The 18,670-nt window shown below is 41.6% G+C and overlaps 1 protein-coding gene across 9 annotated transcripts in view; it reads left to right on the forward strand.

The window, feature by feature from the left end:
• LOC117259695 (protocadherin Fat 3) overlaps positions 1-18,670 on the forward strand; it is a 391,086-nt gene that overhangs the window by 327,311 nt on the left and 45,105 nt on the right. For 5 of the 9 annotated variants that reach the window (XM_033631307.2, XM_033631315.2, XM_033631309.2 and 2 more), the window contains 7 exons: positions 501-697; positions 911-1,064; positions 1,329-1,562; positions 2,217-2,609; positions 4,496-4,710; positions 11,392-11,529; positions 18,058-18,201. In XM_033631307.2, coding sequence (XP_033487198.2) covers positions 501-697; positions 911-1,064; positions 1,329-1,562; positions 2,217-2,609; positions 4,496-4,710; positions 11,392-11,529; positions 18,058-18,201 — 1,475 coding nt within the window. The remainder of the gene's footprint in view (positions 1-500; positions 698-910; positions 1,065-1,328; positions 1,563-2,216; positions 2,610-4,495; positions 4,711-11,391; positions 11,530-18,057; positions 18,202-18,670) is intronic. The other 4 variants (XM_033631310.2, XM_033631312.2, XM_033631314.2 and 1 more) reach the window with 1 other exon arrangement.

Here is an 18,670-nt window from a genome sequence, read left to right on the forward strand (position 1 = left end):
TGGTCATGTTTAATGAAAAGACCATCTCTCCCACAACAAAATACTTCTTTAAGACTGAAGACACAAAGTTTAGGACCTGGACCTGACTTGGGTGTTGTCGGTCTTCACCTGGGACTCAGCACTTAATAGCCAAGACTTAAGACGAAGTGATTTTCCCGCCTCTACACTCAAATGAAGCACTTCTTAATGGAGCGCTCCCCAGCTGGCACCGCATGTCAATATGATGTCAGAAAGATGTTAGACTTGTTGGACATATGTTGAATTTTGGTTAGAGTGAAAATCAGGTTGATATTTGAAATGTCTAATGACTAATGAATTTCATGGTGTGTGGACATTAACATTGTAATGTTTTGCAGACGTTTGGTTTTGTTTTTCCTATACCTTATGACTAAATGCAACCTCTGTGAAAATTCACATTCACAAACTCCATGTAGGCCATGTTTAAAATGTTTGTTTTTTTTTACTGATCCTGTCTCTCTGTGTGCTTGTGTGTTGTCCAGGTGGGAACTATCGTGGTGTGTTTGCTCTGGGTCTGGTTCAGGGTGAATGGAAGATGTATGTGAAGTGGCCACTGGACAGGGAGGAGCGCAATCTCTACATCATCAATGTCACTGCTAGCGATGGACTCTTTGTTTCACAGGCAACGGTGGAGGTGACAGTGATAGACACCAATGACAACAGCCCTATCTGTGACCAGGTGAGGAATAAAACTGCGTGTTGCTCTTTTGAAAGGACAGATGCAACCACAGTAAGAGCTCAGGACAGTGGCAAATGGCAAGTAGTTTTAGATATGACTCATTTGACTCAGCTAAAGGTAAATAATGACACTGTCAAAGCTTCACCGTCTTTTCATGGTGTTATTTCATTCTTTTTTTCTTTGCTGTGTATGTGTGCACACGTGTGTCTGCAGGCTGTGTACACTGCCTCTATTCCAGAGGACCTCCCAGTCAACAGTGTGCTGCTGAGGGTTGGAGCTACGGATGCAGATGTGGGCATCAGTGCCTGGATCCAGTACTCCTTACATGGTCCTGGATCCCAGGACTTCAGCATGGACTCGGACACCGGTATGGAAGCAGCATGGCTTTGAAAACATACATACATTTCTCTTGAAAAAACACTTAATACATCACCTTTTTCACTGAACTTGTATAAATTGCAACACAAATCAATCTAATATGGAGGGAAATGCAGCAGTGAAATGGGGCCAGGTCATCAGCTTATCATATTGGACATGCATTCATTCCTGTGGATATTTCAGTGACATACTCTAATGGCCCTTGCATGGCTCCATCTCACAATGTTTCAGAAGTTGTCTCTAAACTTTCCAGGTGAGGTCAAGTCATCTGTGATTCTTGACCATGAGACAACACCCTACTACTGGCTTGTGGCTCAGGCAACTGATGGTGGTGGGCGATGGTGCCGTGCTGAGGTGCATCTGGCAGTTACTGATGTGAATGACAACCCACCCATCTTCACCCTGTCACAGTACACTGCCAGCGTCTATGAAGACACCGCCACCAAAGCCCTGCTCACCCGCATCCAGGCCATAGACCCTGATGAAGGTGATAGTACTACTACTAGTATTGCTGCTACTACTACTTGTGCTACCACTGCTTTAAGTAATGCTTAACATGCTACTATACTATCTTTTATTTAAAAAAAAATCCTTCATCCTTCATGCATAAAATCCAAGGTGCATTCATTTAGAATAACAACAGACAAATGAAGATAATACAATTCAAAAGTAGTATAAAATGGAAACAAAGATCAGATGAGCAAAGAGATAAAAAATACAGGGGGAAATAAATGAAAATATATATCTAAAATACAGAAAAACATGGCGCTAATTGAAACTTTAATAAATCACAACTATGTGTCTTTGTAGTCTTGACTCAATTAAAGTATACAAATGGGGACAATGGAGCACACATATGTTCCTCAAAAACATTCATGGTGTTACACTTGGTTTTTCACTTGAAAAGTGACAGAAACATTTGTGTGAAGAACTACTTTCATAGCTCCACACACCTGCTGGCCAATCACAAAATTATTGGACTTACTGTCAGATTATTTATTTTTCAAAAACTTACATGGAGTTGGAAGGAGCAAACAGTGGACAACACCATTAGATCATTTGGCATCATATGAACCAGTGGCATCATATGAACCATTGTATAAGGATACCTTGATCTGACACTCCTCTTGTGGCTTTGCAGCAGGTCTGGGCCGTATGGTAGTCTACTCCCTGGCTGACTCTGCAGGAGGTTCATTCTCTATCGATAAGTCCTCAGGCATTGTGGTCCTGGAACGCGTTCTCGACCGTGAGGTCCAGCCTGCTTATCAGATAACAGTCCATGCATCTGACCAGGGTTCACCAGTTCCCCTCTCCTCATTGGTCAACGTCACTATCACTGTGCTGGACATCAATGATAACCCGCCTGTGTTTGAGCGCCGTGACCAGCTAGCGACAGTGCCGGAGGATGTGGGAGTGGGCACCGAGGTTCTGAGAGTTTATGCAGCCAGCAAGGACATCGGGACCAATGCTGAGATTACTTACAGCATCCGATCAGGCAACGAGCATGGGAAGTTCCATATCCACCCACTGACTGGTGAGTAACTACATCTACTTGTGATCCCTAAGTTCATTGACACTTAATATACATTATAAGATGTTCCTGTCCACCACCCCCTGCATCACTCTCATAATGACACACATGAGAACACCTTGAGGGAATTTCTTCAGATTTGGCACAAATGTCCTTTTGGCCTCAACAATGAAATAGGGAGATGGGGACTATCTTCAGTGGTTTATTAATCCAGATTTGGTAGTTTAGTCAGAATTTGTTGCATAAGGATGGTGTATGTGGGATTTAGTCAAATATTTTACAGTGTGTTCATGGTAGTGAAGGAACATGAACATATATATATATATATATATATATATATATATATATATGTACATACATATCAACAGGTTTAACAGAGCTATATCTGTAAGCAAATAAAAACAGCCAGCCATTGAACCTTTCAATTCCTCCTTCTGTAGCACACCAAACAAAATCAAGTAAGCCTTCCACAAAAGGGAATATTACCAAAAAAAGTGATTTACACAGTCTTACAATCTTACAAATCAAAACAGCACAATAGCACAATAAATGCAATCAATAAATCCTTTGACAAGAGGGAATATTACCAAAGAAAGTCAAAATCTAAAATTAAGAGTACCTGATATGGTCTGAAAGGATATTCCCCTGATTGGGTAGCTTTTTAAACTAGCCCACCCATAGCCCACACCTAGTCCAATTTATAGAAGTTTAATTTTTAAGCATCAAACTGTACCGCCTGCTTTTCATCTCAGCAAAACGGTCAATGACTTATAGTGAACCTAAACTAGCCATAGTTTAATTTGGGGTCGCGATTTGCAAGACTCATGTTTTTAGCGTCGACACAACAGACAAAAAGTTTGAACCACTAGACTTTAAACCAGATGATCTTACCTCCCTCCACCTCATTCTCATCTCACCTTGCTGCTTCCCTGTCCCTGCCTCCTCTGTTCTGCAAAAAGAATTTCCTTATGTCCATGATGACAGTAATCCATCACTGTGTAGTGGTATTATATACTACGCTTCGGCTTTACTTGACAACATGTGTGGGTCTGCTGATAAATTTGCACCGGGGGCCGCAGCAGCTTGCCTTCCAACTCCAATTTTGTGCGGACGCGCGCTAGGCTTCATGCGAGTTCCATTCACTGAATATGCACAGACGCACCCAACGCCTGCAAGTGCAACCTCTCCACTGTTTGATATGCGGCACCGGCCCTACTACGTGGTTCAAGTAGAAAGAAATTGTGCCCATGCTATTCTTCCTTGACACATCAGTCATAGCGTAGCCCTACGGATATTCAGGAATGAATACGGATATTCAGTAATGAAAAAAAAAAATAGGGTTATTTATGAAATGTGATTGGGAATTTTTACAGGAGCACAGCGCATCTTTACTGAGGCACGTGGCCCGGTGAAAAGTGTCTGGCAGCGCGCCTGGCCCGATGCGCACACACACACACACACACACACACACACACACACACACACACACACACACTCAGACACGTGCGCACACACATGTGAGCAAACTAGAGTGGGGCTCGGGCCGCATTTTCCCGACCAAACCCCGACCCGAGTCCGAGACAATTATAACTGAGCCCGGCCCAAACCCGCAGCATGGCACTGTACTCAATGGAGTTTTGCGTTCAGGCTTGTCACAAATAATGAATTCCAGCACCTGAATAGGCCATAGCACAACACAGCAGCATGGCAAGTGGGCCGAACCTGAGCAAAATTTTTGATTTGTTATCAAATTATATATGATGTGTTTTTCATTCGACAGTATAAACCCCCCCACCCCCCCACCCCACATGCTGTTTGGATTTAAATTCTACTCTTAACATTTATTCAAACATATACTTCTGTACACTCTCTCTCCTCACCTTGCTCAGGTGCTATTTTAGTTGCCCAGCCTCTGGACTATGAGACCTGCAGGGACTACTTCCTGACAGTGGAGGCTCGTGATGGAGGCACACCACCACTGAGTGCCATTACAACAGTAAACATAAACCTGACAGATGTCAATGACAACGCACCCATGTTTAGCCGTGACCTCTACACTGCGGTGGTGTCAGAGGATGCCACCACTGGAGAATCTGTAGTCCAGGTAGGTTCCAGTCAATGTTAGCTTTTTCCTGCATGTATGTGAGGCCTGATGATGGAAGTAGCTTTTCATCTGAGCAAGATATATCTGTTAAATTTGCTCTAAATATCCATGACCCCCAGAGGATAGATTGTAATGTTTTTGGGGACCCCTTGACCTTTTCTTTACCACCACCACCACAATTTCTTCCTTTGTACAAAAAAATATTAAAATCCGAATGTGCAGTTTGCCATGATATCTACTTAGAAAATCTGCGATCCCCAGAGGATGAATATTTACATTCTTCAACAGACCTGAGCTTTCCAGTAGTACCTCAGGCACACTTTACACACAAGATAACCTTAGCTACAATTCTACTGAGACGCATCACTACAGGCATGGCCACTTTAAAAATGCCTAGCCAAAGTGCGTCGGAAAAAAGAACATAACATGCCCCCTTACATGTGCTCTCTCTCTCTCTGTCTCTCAAAGGCAGTGGCCTACATAAAACTATCATGATTTTTTAATTCTCCCTTCTCCCTCACATATGTGGCTCTCTCAAAGTCCAACAGCTCACTAGCTATCCATCCTATTTATTGGCATAGGAAACAGCATGAGAGATTCACCTGGCTGCTCACCAGTTCCATGCATGTGTTTGTTGATTAGTACAGTATTTGAATGATGGGACAACCTTTATCATTTGTTGTTGTTCCACTGTTCCTACCACATCTACCAGCATCAAAACAGTACCTGCTCCCGCCTCTTGCTTTATTTTCTTTGGCTCCCTGGACCAAGTGTGATACTGACAAGCAGTGCAGCTTGCACTGAAAAGCTGAGAATGTTTAAACTTCTTTGCATGTCCAAGAACTGAAAAACTAGTATATTGTGTGTGCGGTGCAAGGGAAAACTGCATGCCAGGCCCACCAAGCATTAACGTCTGGGGCTGAAGAATGAAGCTAACATAGAAGTGCCTAAAACTAGCCACTTGAGGATGGCTCCAGAAGGCAGTCAATCCCTATAGACCTCCATGTTAAAATGCCCAACCTTATAGCAGAAACAGACATGTTTACAGCCTGGTACCAAAAACGATTTTGGTCTCTATAGCTAATTTTTCCCTTCATAACAGCTATAGGGGAGAGGATTTTTTATATAACTCACCTGTTTACATTTTTTTAAGGCTTAAAGTTGATTGAGGGTGAGAAGCTCTGAGTGACAGGCTCTCTGCTGAGAGTGTCACATTCTCAGTCAGATCCACCCTTCGTTCCTCTTGCCCTAATATGGTCACTTCTGGCTCCGAGAAGCCAAGATGGTGACAGCTGAAATGCTGAACTCATGATTTCAGAATGGGAGTCCACAAACCAACGTGTGATGTCACGGTTGCTATGTCCATTATTTTTGTGGCTGTACCACTGGGAAGACAATGGTTTTGCAGGTGACGCATTTCTTGGTCTACATCTACGTTATATTAATTGCCTTCACCCGTCACTTACTCCTCTCAGCACCACTGTCCTCATTCACTCTTTGGTTACATCTCATATTAATTATTGAAATTCTGTCCTCTTTGGTCTCCCTCTCAAAAGTCTTCATAAACTAAGATTCTGCTTTTCACCTTTAAGGCCCTTCATAATCAAGCCTTTTCATACCTGTCTGAACTCTTTCATATCTACACACCCTCCTATACTAGATCCTCTTCTGCAATCCAACTCCCATCACCATCTGCCCACTTGACTACCACGGGCTCTGGAGCCTTCAGCTGTTCTCTCCCCCATCTTTGGAACTCTCTCCCCCATGACATTTGCAATATTGACTCCCTGTTTGTCGTGCTGATTAGGTTCTTTTTACCAAGTGATATGAGGACATCGTTCATGTGACAAACGACACCTTCCAGCCCCTGTGTGACTTCTGTCACCATCCGGTTTTGGAAATGTTCTGGGGCAGAAGCAATGCTGAATGGCAGGCAGTTAAAATAATAACGGCCAAATGGGGTGATGAATGTCATGAGGACTGCAGACTCCCTAGCCAGTGGAATCTGCCAAAACCCCATATTACCATCCATCTTGGTGAAGATCTGTGCCCCTGACAGCATACCAAGGGTTTGGTCCAAAGAGGGAAGAATGTACTTTTCCCTGCACACAGCATCATTAAGAGGGGTCAAGTCCACACAGATGAAAAGTCAAAAGGATCGGGAGGATTTATTGTGAACGTTGCGGTTGGCGGAGGTGCTGCTGCCGCTGCTGCTGGAGGCTACTGTTCGCCATCCATGCTTTCTCCGTCGTCTCTCATCCCATGCTTGGTTCACAAAAGTACTTTCTCTTTTCCTCCTTCCCCTCACTGCAGCCGAACTTCTGACACCATGTCATGTTGATTAGGTTCTTTTTACTGTGACTGGTCTTTTAACTCCGGTTTATTTCCGCCACAGGTACACACATGAAAGACACACCCACCAGCTGATCACCTATGAACCCTTGTCCATGTGATGTCACTCTGACAGTGACACAGTTTTACATAACACCACACTATTCACATTCAAACCCCATCTGAAAACAAACCTCACAAAACAAGCTCGCATATTCAGTCTGATTTAATGGTGATACATATATCAAGACTTACACTGATGACGACTATACAATGATGATTTTATACCTAATTTTTATAAATACGATTTTTATGTAGTTATTAAGTTATTATTGTATATTACTGAATTGTTTGACTTTATGATCTGTGGATACATCGCTGCTTGTGTTTTTGTTTTGTTTTTTAACTGTGTCCTCTAAGGTGTCCTTCAGTGCCTTGAAAAGGGCCTACAAATAAAATGCATTATTATTTCAATAATTGGGGCCTCAAGAGAGCTCTTGCAAAGTCATGGTTATGTTGTTTGTTCTATGCGTAAAGCTTTAGACCTTTATTTTTTTGTTAGACAGCATATTCTCTATTTATATGTTACTCTGTGTTTTTGTTTGTGAAGAGGTATGGTAGTGATACTAGTGGCTTGTCTTCAGTAAAATGATTCTGTTCAGTAGTAGCCTTGAAATATGTGGCAAGACTTTAAAGGGAATGTGTTTGTGTGTGAGAGAGCCCTTATATACTGATGCTTTTTTAGTAGGTAGTGGTATACAGTGTATTGAGGTCGATGTCATGCCTTTTAAGATGGGCCCCCTCTGAAAGTCAAAAAAAATAATGGCTAAGAGTAATGCTATCATCAGCTTAACCTAGATGTTGGCAATTATTGAGTTTGTAATGTTAAGTAGTCTCCCAGGGTTTGATGGGATTTAGTGGTTTAAGCTTTTATTTGGTGAGCTTCACAGACAGAACAGGTGGTGAACGTGCAGGCAGCCCTGAGCCAGTTTTCATCCGTTAAATTGTTAACAGAATCACATTTTTACAGACATTGTGGGGTTTTGTATTTGCTTCCTATCTGTAAAAATGCAATCATATGCTGTTCTTCTCCATTTCCACTTCTACTTCTGTCCTTTACAGCATTCAGATCCACTGAAACACAGCAACACAGCTAAAGAGACTTACATAGTAAAGCTATCGGTCTGAGTAAGGAAACACTGGCAGACTTGTCTTTTCTTTTAAATAAAGGGATGGAGAAAAACAGGTCTGAAATAGCCTTAAATAGCTAAATTAGGATTCATACAGTGCTACTATCATTACCTAACAAAATGTATTATATGAAAAGCAAGTTGTATATCATCGGATTTGCTGTTAACTACTAACAACATATTAGAAAATAATTTAAAAGTCCCGTATCGGAAAAGTCAGATTTCCATGGCTATTTTGTTATAAAGCAGGCACAGGTGCTCTATAAATACTGTGACATTTTCTGAACGCTAAGTCCCATAGAAAAAAGCATACAGTCCATATACAACAACTGTGCCTTTAAAATGAGCCATCAGGAATTCAGTGAAGTTGTGATGTCACAACATTCGGTAGAAGTTGCCGCTTCTGCCATGACAGCCATTCCCTGGCTGCAATGACGGTACAGAGACGCCGAGAGCACAGATGTGGAGGACCCAGAAGAACTGCCCAATCAGAGCAGACTGGGTTTCTGGGAGGGGGGCTTAAAAAGGCAGGTGCTAAAACGGAGCGTTTCAGACAGAGAGGGAATACAGGTGTATTAAGGCAGATAGTATGAGAAAAATACTGTGTTTTTTAACAGTAAACATGTTCTAGTAGAAACCCCAGTGTATGAACCTGAAAATGAGCATAAAATGGGACCTTTAAAAACAGCTTTTGGATGAGCTCAGAATATAACAAATGTGTTAATTTTTTCATTTCAAAGCAGGTACTACTTGATGACACGAGAAGTTATTTATGTCTTTGTTATTTACATTATGTCTAGAGTTTGATTGTTTTTGTGTATAACTAATACAGTCAAATGTATCAAAAACTTTTCCTATGGTGCCAGGTGGTGCCAGGTGGTAAGAAATGTCGCCATGACACCCAAACCACGACTGTATCAAAGCAGATGCAAATTATTAGAATTCAAAATATATGTTGACAGAAATGCAAGTTTCATGCTCTGTTTCATTTTCAGTTATAGTAGGCCTAAATTAAAAGGACCATTCCTGTGTTTATACAACTCGGTCTCACTCCAAAGTCTCCGCAGACTTCCAGCATTAAACTTAGATGAAAACAAAAAGTCCTTTCATACTGGCTGGTTGCGGTTATTGTTACGGCACCCGGCAGCATCAAGGGTAAAGGCAGTGGAACAACATCAAAAGTTAAGGTGGCTGAAGTCCGAGTTGGGCAGGGGTGCAGGGTGGTGGATGGGTCCAACAACCACCCACTTTCACCCAGTTAGCTGATGTTCACTTCACCAATGATTGTAAAGCCAAACCCTGTTCTTTTTTCTACACCCAACCACATGCTTTTGTAGCATAAACCCAACCACATGCGTTTGTTGGCAAAATATAACCACGTGCATTTGTTGTTGAAGGAAACAAACGTCAATTTGGGGTGTTGTACTGACATAGTGCATTTATTTTGAAAGAGAATGTATGCAAACTGTACATTTTCTGTGAAAACGGAAGTGTATATTGAAAACATACATTGCATGTAACAGGCTGAAGTTGACACGATGTCCCAGAATGTCAACGACCAACGCACCCAGGGTACCTTGCACGTCATATGTTGACGTGGAAAGTCCACAGCCAAACGTTGATATGTGACAAGGTCGGAGTGGGAATGTGTTAGTTTATACATGCTGTTACCCATTAATGACTTCAGGACATCACTGCTCACCATTTTCCAAAGCGTAGCACAGTGTTTTACATTTTTTGTGTATTTTCCCAACATTCCTGACAGCCTGTAGACATATCTGCTTCCATTTGTGTCACACCTTATATCCTTATGTGCTAATGTACACTTTAGAAATAAATTGATTTTTACTACACAGTGATAATATAACATGTCAAACATATAATGTTCACAATGTTCACAGTGATGGATCACTTATCTTAAACATCTTTCAGCAGCCTGTAAGATGGTTTTCATAATGTTCTCAGATTCACTGAATCCCATGGCTGCTTGGCAGGTACTGAAGGTAAATCACTTTGAGAAGTCAGCAGTACAGCATGCTTTGGAAAATGGCCAGCAGTGATGGAAAGAAAACAGTATTTTCAGAAAATGGGTTAAAACATACATAATTAATGCTACAAAGCAGCATAAATAGGCACTGAAATATACTGTAATATCTGTGAAATGTATTTAGTCAGGAATTGTAATAGAATATTTGGAACAGAGAGGGTTCATATTTGTACAGGTTATTAGGAATTACTGATATGTATTTGAAAAAATATTTCATCTAGTTTGCATTTATAAAGCATGTGTTTACTTAAAGTATAGGACAGGGACAAAGGGGCAAAATGTGTGATTGTCCCTCACAAACTGCATTGCTGAACAATAACGACTCCTTCGCTGCCTACAGACATGCCATCTCCCATTTCAGCACATGGTGCGACAATAACTATCTCCACCTCAACATCTCCAAAACCAAAGAACTGATTATCAGCCCTCCCAAAACCCTGGCCCCCCTCCCCAGTCTCTTCATCAATAGTTGAGAAGGTGGAGGAGGTGGAGTCTTCCAAATATCTCGGCATCACACTGGACAATAACCTCAGCTTCAATCAGCACACCACAGACATTTACAAACGCTGCCAACAGAAACTCACGGCTATATGCAAACTCAGACACCCGTCTGTTCATCCCCAACTCCTCCTCCTTCTGTACCGCAGCATTGTTGAGCCGGTTCTGTTGTATGGTGCCATCTGCTTCTTCCCCATGCTCACAGTTGTTAATAGAAACAAACTCTTGAAAGTAACCCATCTGGTAAGCAAAATCATCTGACAGTGTCACCTCATCTCTGACCCGTAAAGCCCTTAGAAACACACAGGACCCTGACCATCCACTCCACCAATACTTCATTCCCCTCCCCTCCGGCCGTAGGTACAGGCTAACTCTGTGCAAAAAAGCCAAGTTCAATAAGATTTTCATTCCTGCAGCTATACGTGCCCTAAATGTATGAATAACATCTGTCTGACAATGTTCCAGCCTGTGGTGTGTTTGTATGTCTATGTAATTGTTAACGCCATGTAACCCCCGTTTGTCTGTTAAATGTTTTGCACTGACTGTAAAAAGAATTTCCTTGCAAATCACACTTCCTGTGTGTGTGTGTGTGTGTGTGTGTGTGTGTGTTTTCAGCTGGTTGCAGAGGACATTGACAGTCAGCTGAATGGAGCCATTCTCTATTCCATTATCACTGGAGACCGAGACAACCAGTTCTTCATTGACCCACTCCGTGGGGTCATCAAGGTCAACAAGCCACTGGACCGTGAGACAGTGAGGACATGTACACACACACACACACACACACACACACACACACACACACCACACACACCACAGTTTGGTCTCGAAACAACTGTAAAGAAGCTTTACACAGCAGCACTTCTTTACACTACTTAAACACTTATAGCAGTGCAGTGCAACTCTGTATGAAAGAATGAAGAAAGAGAGAAGATGAAAGACTTTATGTGCAACACTTTATTAACCTATAGCTTGCTCCGCATACAGGAGATTCTGGCTCAGGGCATTTAAATTGATGAGCTTTAATCAATCCCTCCAGGATTTTATTGTGACCTAAAATGCCTGATTTCATGGCAGCTTTTCTGAAAAAAAAAAAAAAAAAAAACTTGTGATGCATGTTGCAATGTTTGTAGGTGTTTTTTTTTCTTCAATTAAATTGTGGGGGCAAGTAAAAATTGCAAAAATAGTTGTGATGTTGTCACTGATTAGGAGCCTAATATTCTTTGCTTTCAGTCTTTTGCACAGAACTAGAATCTATTTGTGATGGTGGGGGTGCGGGCAGCAACAGCTAATTGCCGACGATCATCTATGGCTGCTATTCAACACAGCGCTCTCCTCCTAATCTTTCTGCCTGGTTAGCACAAGCTAACACAAAACAACATGATTTCATCACTATTGGTCATATTTTGCAGCTTGTGCAGGGGCCCCACCACAGTGGTTAACAACCGCAATCGAGTCTTTAATCTCCCATCCACACAAAAATGGCTCAGCTCTGTCTATTAACCTATTACTCACTATTAGGTAATGTTAGCGTGATTCTAACAGTTATGCCTATGTCTGTTTGTGTGTGACTATCCCAGGCACAGAGCTCCAGTCCTGCAGCAGCAGTCTCATGATACATCAGCTCTACAATGAAATGAGATTTTATGCGGTTTAAATTGTCAGACTTGCAGTAAAGTTGCAGTGATTGGACAAAATTGCAAGGTTGCACAGACAGGGGCATAGCACCAAATTCTGGGCCCTATGCATAAGCAGCATCTATGGGCCCCCTGCCCGCTCTTGATCCATGTCTCTCTTGCACAACTTTTTTGTCTTTCTGTCTTTTTTTTTTTTTTTTTTTTACTCAGCTTTTCCGTGCTTGGGGAAAGACATGACAGTGTTGATTAGTGCTCCAGCATGAGCAGTCACTTGACTCTAGCTGCATTAAGAGATAAAACCTAGATTTGAGCCCAGTGGCTCAGTGGGTAGAGCGGGCACCCCATGTACAAAGGCTATGTCCTTGTCACAGCCGCCACAGGTTCGGTTCTGGCCCATGGCCCCTTGCTGCACCTTGTCACCTCTCCTCCCTAACTGTCCTGTCATTAAAGGCCAAAAGCTCGCCCCAAAATCTTAGTATATAATGACAAAAACTCGCCTGTGGGTGTGTGGGTGTGTCTGTCTGTGTGTCTGTTCCACGTTTTTCTCCTCACTGACTTGGTCAAAGGGGGGAGCTATAACAACCGATTGAAATGGCAAACTTTGAATGGGCATATCTCATGCCCCGTATGTCGTAGAGACATGAAACTTTGCACAGAGATGCCTCTCCTCATGAAGAACAAATTTGCCTCAAGAACCCATAACTTCTGGTTTATAGATTTTCTGCTATTTTGAATTTTTTCCAAAACACTTAAAATCGATCTCTTCCTAGGAAGTTTGACCGATCTGCATGAAACTCGGTGAACATAATCTAGGGACCAATATCTAAAGTTCCCTCTTGGCAAAAGTTGGAAAACTTACTAAAACTAAGCTTCTATAAGGCAATGAATATTGCGGAGGGCGTGGCTCATCACATAAAGGTGTATAACATCTCAAGGGTTTCACCGATCACCACGCAACTTTGTAGGCATATGACCACACATAATCTGAGGGGACCCCTCCATTATTGACCCCATCAAACAAAATGGGGGCGCTAGAGAGCTAATTCTGATCTAGGCCGAACCGTCGTATGAATTTGAATGAATAAATTTGTACTTTTAAGACAGTAGACAGAGCCTGAAAAATAGCCTTCCAGTACCCCTCTAACTTAGGACAAAGCCAGAATGTGTTTATCAGCGTTGCATCTGAAGTCTTACACCTGTCACATGTAGGGTCGACTTGTGGATATATCTTGGCCAGTTTAGACTTAGAAAGATGCACCCGATGAACAACTTTAAATTTAATGAGAGCATACCTAGCACACATAGGAGAGGAGTGAACTCTTTCCAATATCCTAGCCCACGTTTCCTCATTAATTGTTATTTGAAGGCCCTGTTCCCATGCTGTTCTAATTCTAACCAGCGAAGACTCTAATTTAGAAATTAAGCTGAGTATTGATGAAATTGCACCCTTGTCTGTTGGGTTAAAAGACATGTCATCAGTGAATTTGTTGGAGGGTTTTTTAGGAAATTGTGGGATAGCACTCATAACATAATGTCGAATTTGTAGATATCTAAAAAAAAAAGTGGGAATTGGGTATATTAAATTTCTTTGACAGCTGTTCGAAAGAGGCAAATTTGTTTTCTATGAAAAGGTCGTTGAAACATTTAGGCCCCTCCCGTGCCACATATTGAAGGATGCGTCCTGTATTGAGGGTGGGAAGAGGTGATTGGATGCTAAAGGGCTAGAAAAACACATATCTAGTAGGTTAAAATGTTTCCTGAATTGTGAATAAATTCTAAGTGAATGACTGACTACAGGGTTGGTACTGAGCATATTCAGTGGTAGAGGCATAGAGGTACAAAACCAAACTTTTTATTCCAGGTTTTCACACCCATGCATACAGAATTCATGGGAAGTGGCTGAATTTGCATTAATTGTTGCAATTGTTGTGAACATCCTGAAGGGACTGTTTAATTATGTTTATGATATGAAAGTTTACCTGGGGGATTCAGACTCCTGAAACTGACATGATGCAATCAGCTGATGGTTGAAGTAATGAGGACTCATTGCTCTGTTGTTGAAAGAGTAACTAAACCCCCAAAATACTTTTGATTGTGGTATCATATTATCTTTATTGGCATGAATGTTGATGTACATTCATTGTAAAATGAATGTACATAATAAAATATGTCTATTTTAAAATATGTCTATTTTATGAACCTGGATCAGAATTAATTATATCAAAATAACTGTTATATCAAAATAGAAGTCTATGATTAATGTAATGATTCATTTTTGCAGAATTTTATTTTGCAGCAAGCAAAAAATAGCTAGCTTCTTACATTGTTTTATTCAACAGATTATTACATCATGCCTTATATTTACAATGCAATCTATTGGTACAGTCCTTATGATATGCGGCTGTATCAGTTGACTGTCTCTGTGCCAGCATGAACAGGCAGTGTGTGAAATGAGCTGCTGTGGTGTGTGCTCTGAGTGAATACCTGCAGAATGTGAGCTCTTCTGGTTGCCTATCTTAGATGTAAGGAAGTAGTGTGTTGGCAGCTGATGAGCTCACTGGGAGATGGTTTTCTGTGAGATGGATCCCTGACCAGATGGCAGCTAATCACACTTGAACAGGAAGCACGTGCACAAAGCAGCTCTGAGTATGAGCTCTTTAATTTGCAGCAGGAAAAAAGATAGAAGGCATGAACACCCCCTGCCTGCCTTCCACCCCCCCTCCTCTGAGCTTTTTTCACACCCTGCCTCTTTCTTCCTCATCCTCTGCTTCTTCCTCATCTCCCTCTCCTCTGCAGTGCTTGAAAACTTCAGAAATGTTCATATTCCTATCATAAAGTATTCAAGAGTGCGGTCGATGAGCTGTGCTCAGAAAGAGAGTGCAGGGGCGTGTGGGGATCAAAGCTTTTGGCTGATGAAAGTGTGTTTGGGGTTATCACACAGAGAGCAGCAGCTTTCTCTGTGTGTCAGTGTATACGTGTGTGTGTAGGTATGTGTGTGTGCATCCATGTGCGTGTGTGTACAGTGCTGATGCATCCGTCCATGTGTCTATGCATTAATACTTCGATATGTGCATGTGTTTACATACGTTTTCTCATCTCATTTCCATACTGGTTCTTCTCTTTTCTCCCCCTCTCTCTCTGCTAAGCAGGTCATAGTTTTTTATTACTGAGGGTTATATTTTGTATGTCTCAGGCAGCAGAATATTGCTTTGTTGCTGCTTTTGCATTCCTCCTCAGTATGCTTCATTAGTTCTTTATTATAAAGTAATATGGAGAAATGGAAAAAAAATTCTTCTGCGGGTTTAGAGAAGACTGAGCGGCATGCCAGGGGAACAAGACTAGTGTGTGTGTGTGTGTGTGTGTGTGTGTGTGAGAACTTAAACATTCTCAACTCTTCCACAGACAACCACATACACAAGCACTCTTTCTATAATATGAAAACTTTGATCCAGTGAGTCTGTCATCTCACAGCACAGTTTGTAGGGATCAAAGGCCCCAAACCAATCAAGACACCTTTTATCTGCCAATCAGAGCTGTTTTGTTTGACACTTATCCGACTGATTGTAGACAGGCAATGGAAAATCATACTTGATTAGCATCTATTACTATTGCTTGATATGTGATCAAGTCAGTGTGCATTTATGTATCCTGTTATGCCAAATAAAATATGATAGCAAATTCAACCCTTCATAGAGCTGCAAGTGGCTGTTCTGGGGTTTGAGCTAGCATGGACTGTTAGAATTTGAAAGCTGCAAACGATCAAGACCTTTGACACATTCCAACACATGCATTAAATGTAACAGTTTTTTTTGTTTGTTTGTTTGTTTGTTTGTTTGTTTTCTTTTTTTTTTCAAAGATTATTTATTTGGCATTTTGCAGTTATTTGATAGGACAGGTTAAGGAAAGGGGGAGAGAGGGGAGATGGCCAGGTTCCAAGGAAGTGCACCAGGCTTTGAAGCCAATTGTCATAGTGGCCAAACAGTGGTACTGCAATATTCAGGGTCAGTCACGTGATGCCCTGTGCCTTGAAAAGACTTTTCCCCATGGACTCAGATTGGGAAAGAGACGTCTATAAATCTGTGGATACATTTTTTTGAGTGTCACAACCCCCACAAAATGACTCGTTCCACTATTGAATCCTTTGGTTACGATAACATTCTGAAAGTCTAAAAGAGCGGCAACATTAATTTATTTTATCCTCATTCAAGTTGCTAAGTATTAAATTGAAAGTTAGCCGCTCAGCGGGTAGAAGTTGGTCGCTCAGCCACACTTGACTGCACTCTGCCTTGCTTGGTGACCATGAGTCTTTAGTGCACTTGCTCTATGGGCCCAATGATGTGGAAGCAGCACCAATCATCCGAGTAACTTCCTACCACAAAAACAGCCTTTTGGCTTCATGTGCCATTCAGCAACGTTCATAGGAATGAACAGGGCTCCTGTGCCAATGCTGTATCCATGTCTCTTAATACATCCATAGGGTTAACATGCAGCAAATTGGAGGGTTGGAATTGAACCTGGGCTGCTGCAGTAAGGACACAGCCTCAGTGCATAGGATGTCTGCTCTCCCAGCTGAGCTGCTGGTCGCCCCAAACTAACAGGTTTAAGGCTTGTTCAGTTACAACCAAATCTGTGCAGGGCCATGCTTCTTTTCAGCAATGTTGTCGTCCCCTGTTGGTCAATTGCAAAAACATCTTGGGGACACTATTCAATAGCTTTATTCAAAATTTGGTAATGTTTGGACAAACTGTCATTGATTTATGGCTAAATTTTGCACCAGGCCAAGACATTTGTTTGGAACTGGTGGCACCCCCTATTGGGCAATTTCAAAATAATTTTACATGTGTGGTTCAACATTGTTATTAAATATATATCCTGCAAGTTTTATAAAGATTGGACAAACAGTTTTTGATTTATGATATGACATGGCCATGTTTTGTATTTGTAGCGTGCAGGTTTGAGGTCCTGCAAGAGTTAAGCCCCTTTTGAAGAACCTTGTTCAAGATCCAATGCGATATCAACAAGCATTTGATAACTTTTGATTAGCTTGATCCAATAACAATTCATATTAATTTGGTAGCAATCTAAGTTGGAGATGTCAATATTGTGTGTTTTCTTTTTATTAAAAATGGTGGAAACATAGATGTAGATTTCAGGGGGGGACCTAGGGGACACATCCTCTTCAATATTCAGAATATGTGCATTTGTCCCCTCTAATAAAAACATGAAAGTAGCAGAGGACTTTTATTTTTGAAAGAATTAAAGACATTTACTCCTTATACGGATGCAGAAAAGGCACTAAGTGGTCCATAAAACCAGAATGCAGAATATTAAGTGTTTAATGCTCAAAATTTTCTGTTGGAAGACCCCCAAGCTGGCAGCTAGCAGCAAACAATGTTAACTCCATGAATAGGCTTAACAACGGTGACTGTGCTAACAGAGCTAACAGTTTTAACCAGGGATAATTGGAGGATGGAGGCTACACGTACACTACAATGCTGCACACTGTTACTGCCATGACAGCAGATATCCAAGCTGCCAGACATTTCTTCAGAAAACAGTTGGTGATATAACAGAGGCTACATCCATGATCCTTGGGTTTGTTCTTTCATGGTATATACATCTTCCATTGTGTCTGCCCCCCTAGGTTCCTAGCTACTCGTTGATCATCAGAGCTCTGGATAGTGGAATCCCACCCATGTCCTCCACTGTGATGGCCAACATAGACATCTCTGACATCAATGACAACCCGCCCACCTTCTCCCCAGCCAACCTAACTACTGTCATACAGGTAAACCTCATCATTGACATTAAATTGACTTAAACATAAAGATAATTAAAGGAAATGGCCACTTTAGAATGAAAATACAGACAGCACATACTGACCCACATGCCGACAAGAAGTCCAGTGTAGTTTTTTAATCCACAAAACACATTCGGGGTATCGGAGGATAACAGCTAGTCGGAATAACAGCTGCACTTGAAGTGCATGGAACCCACATTTTGAAAATGTAATAAAACTCTGCTAATAGGTTCTCTCTGCAAAATAGGCCTATGTCAGCCTAACTAGGGGCTAAGGCAAGCCTGAGCCAGCCCTAACTATAAGTTATCAAAAACGAAAGTCTTAAGTCTAGTCTTAAATGTGGAGACGGTGTCTGCCTCCCGGACTGGTCCGCTAACAGTAATAGGGACGCTTGTGGATATAAACTAGAAACAGGGATGCTTGTAGATATAAACTTTTCTCTGTAACAATGGCAATC

This window comes from Epinephelus lanceolatus, chromosome 4 (genome assembly GCF_041903045.1).
Source record: "Epinephelus lanceolatus isolate andai-2023 chromosome 4, ASM4190304v1, whole genome shotgun sequence".
Lineage (NCBI taxonomy): Eukaryota > Metazoa > Chordata > Actinopteri > Perciformes > Serranidae > Epinephelus > Epinephelus lanceolatus.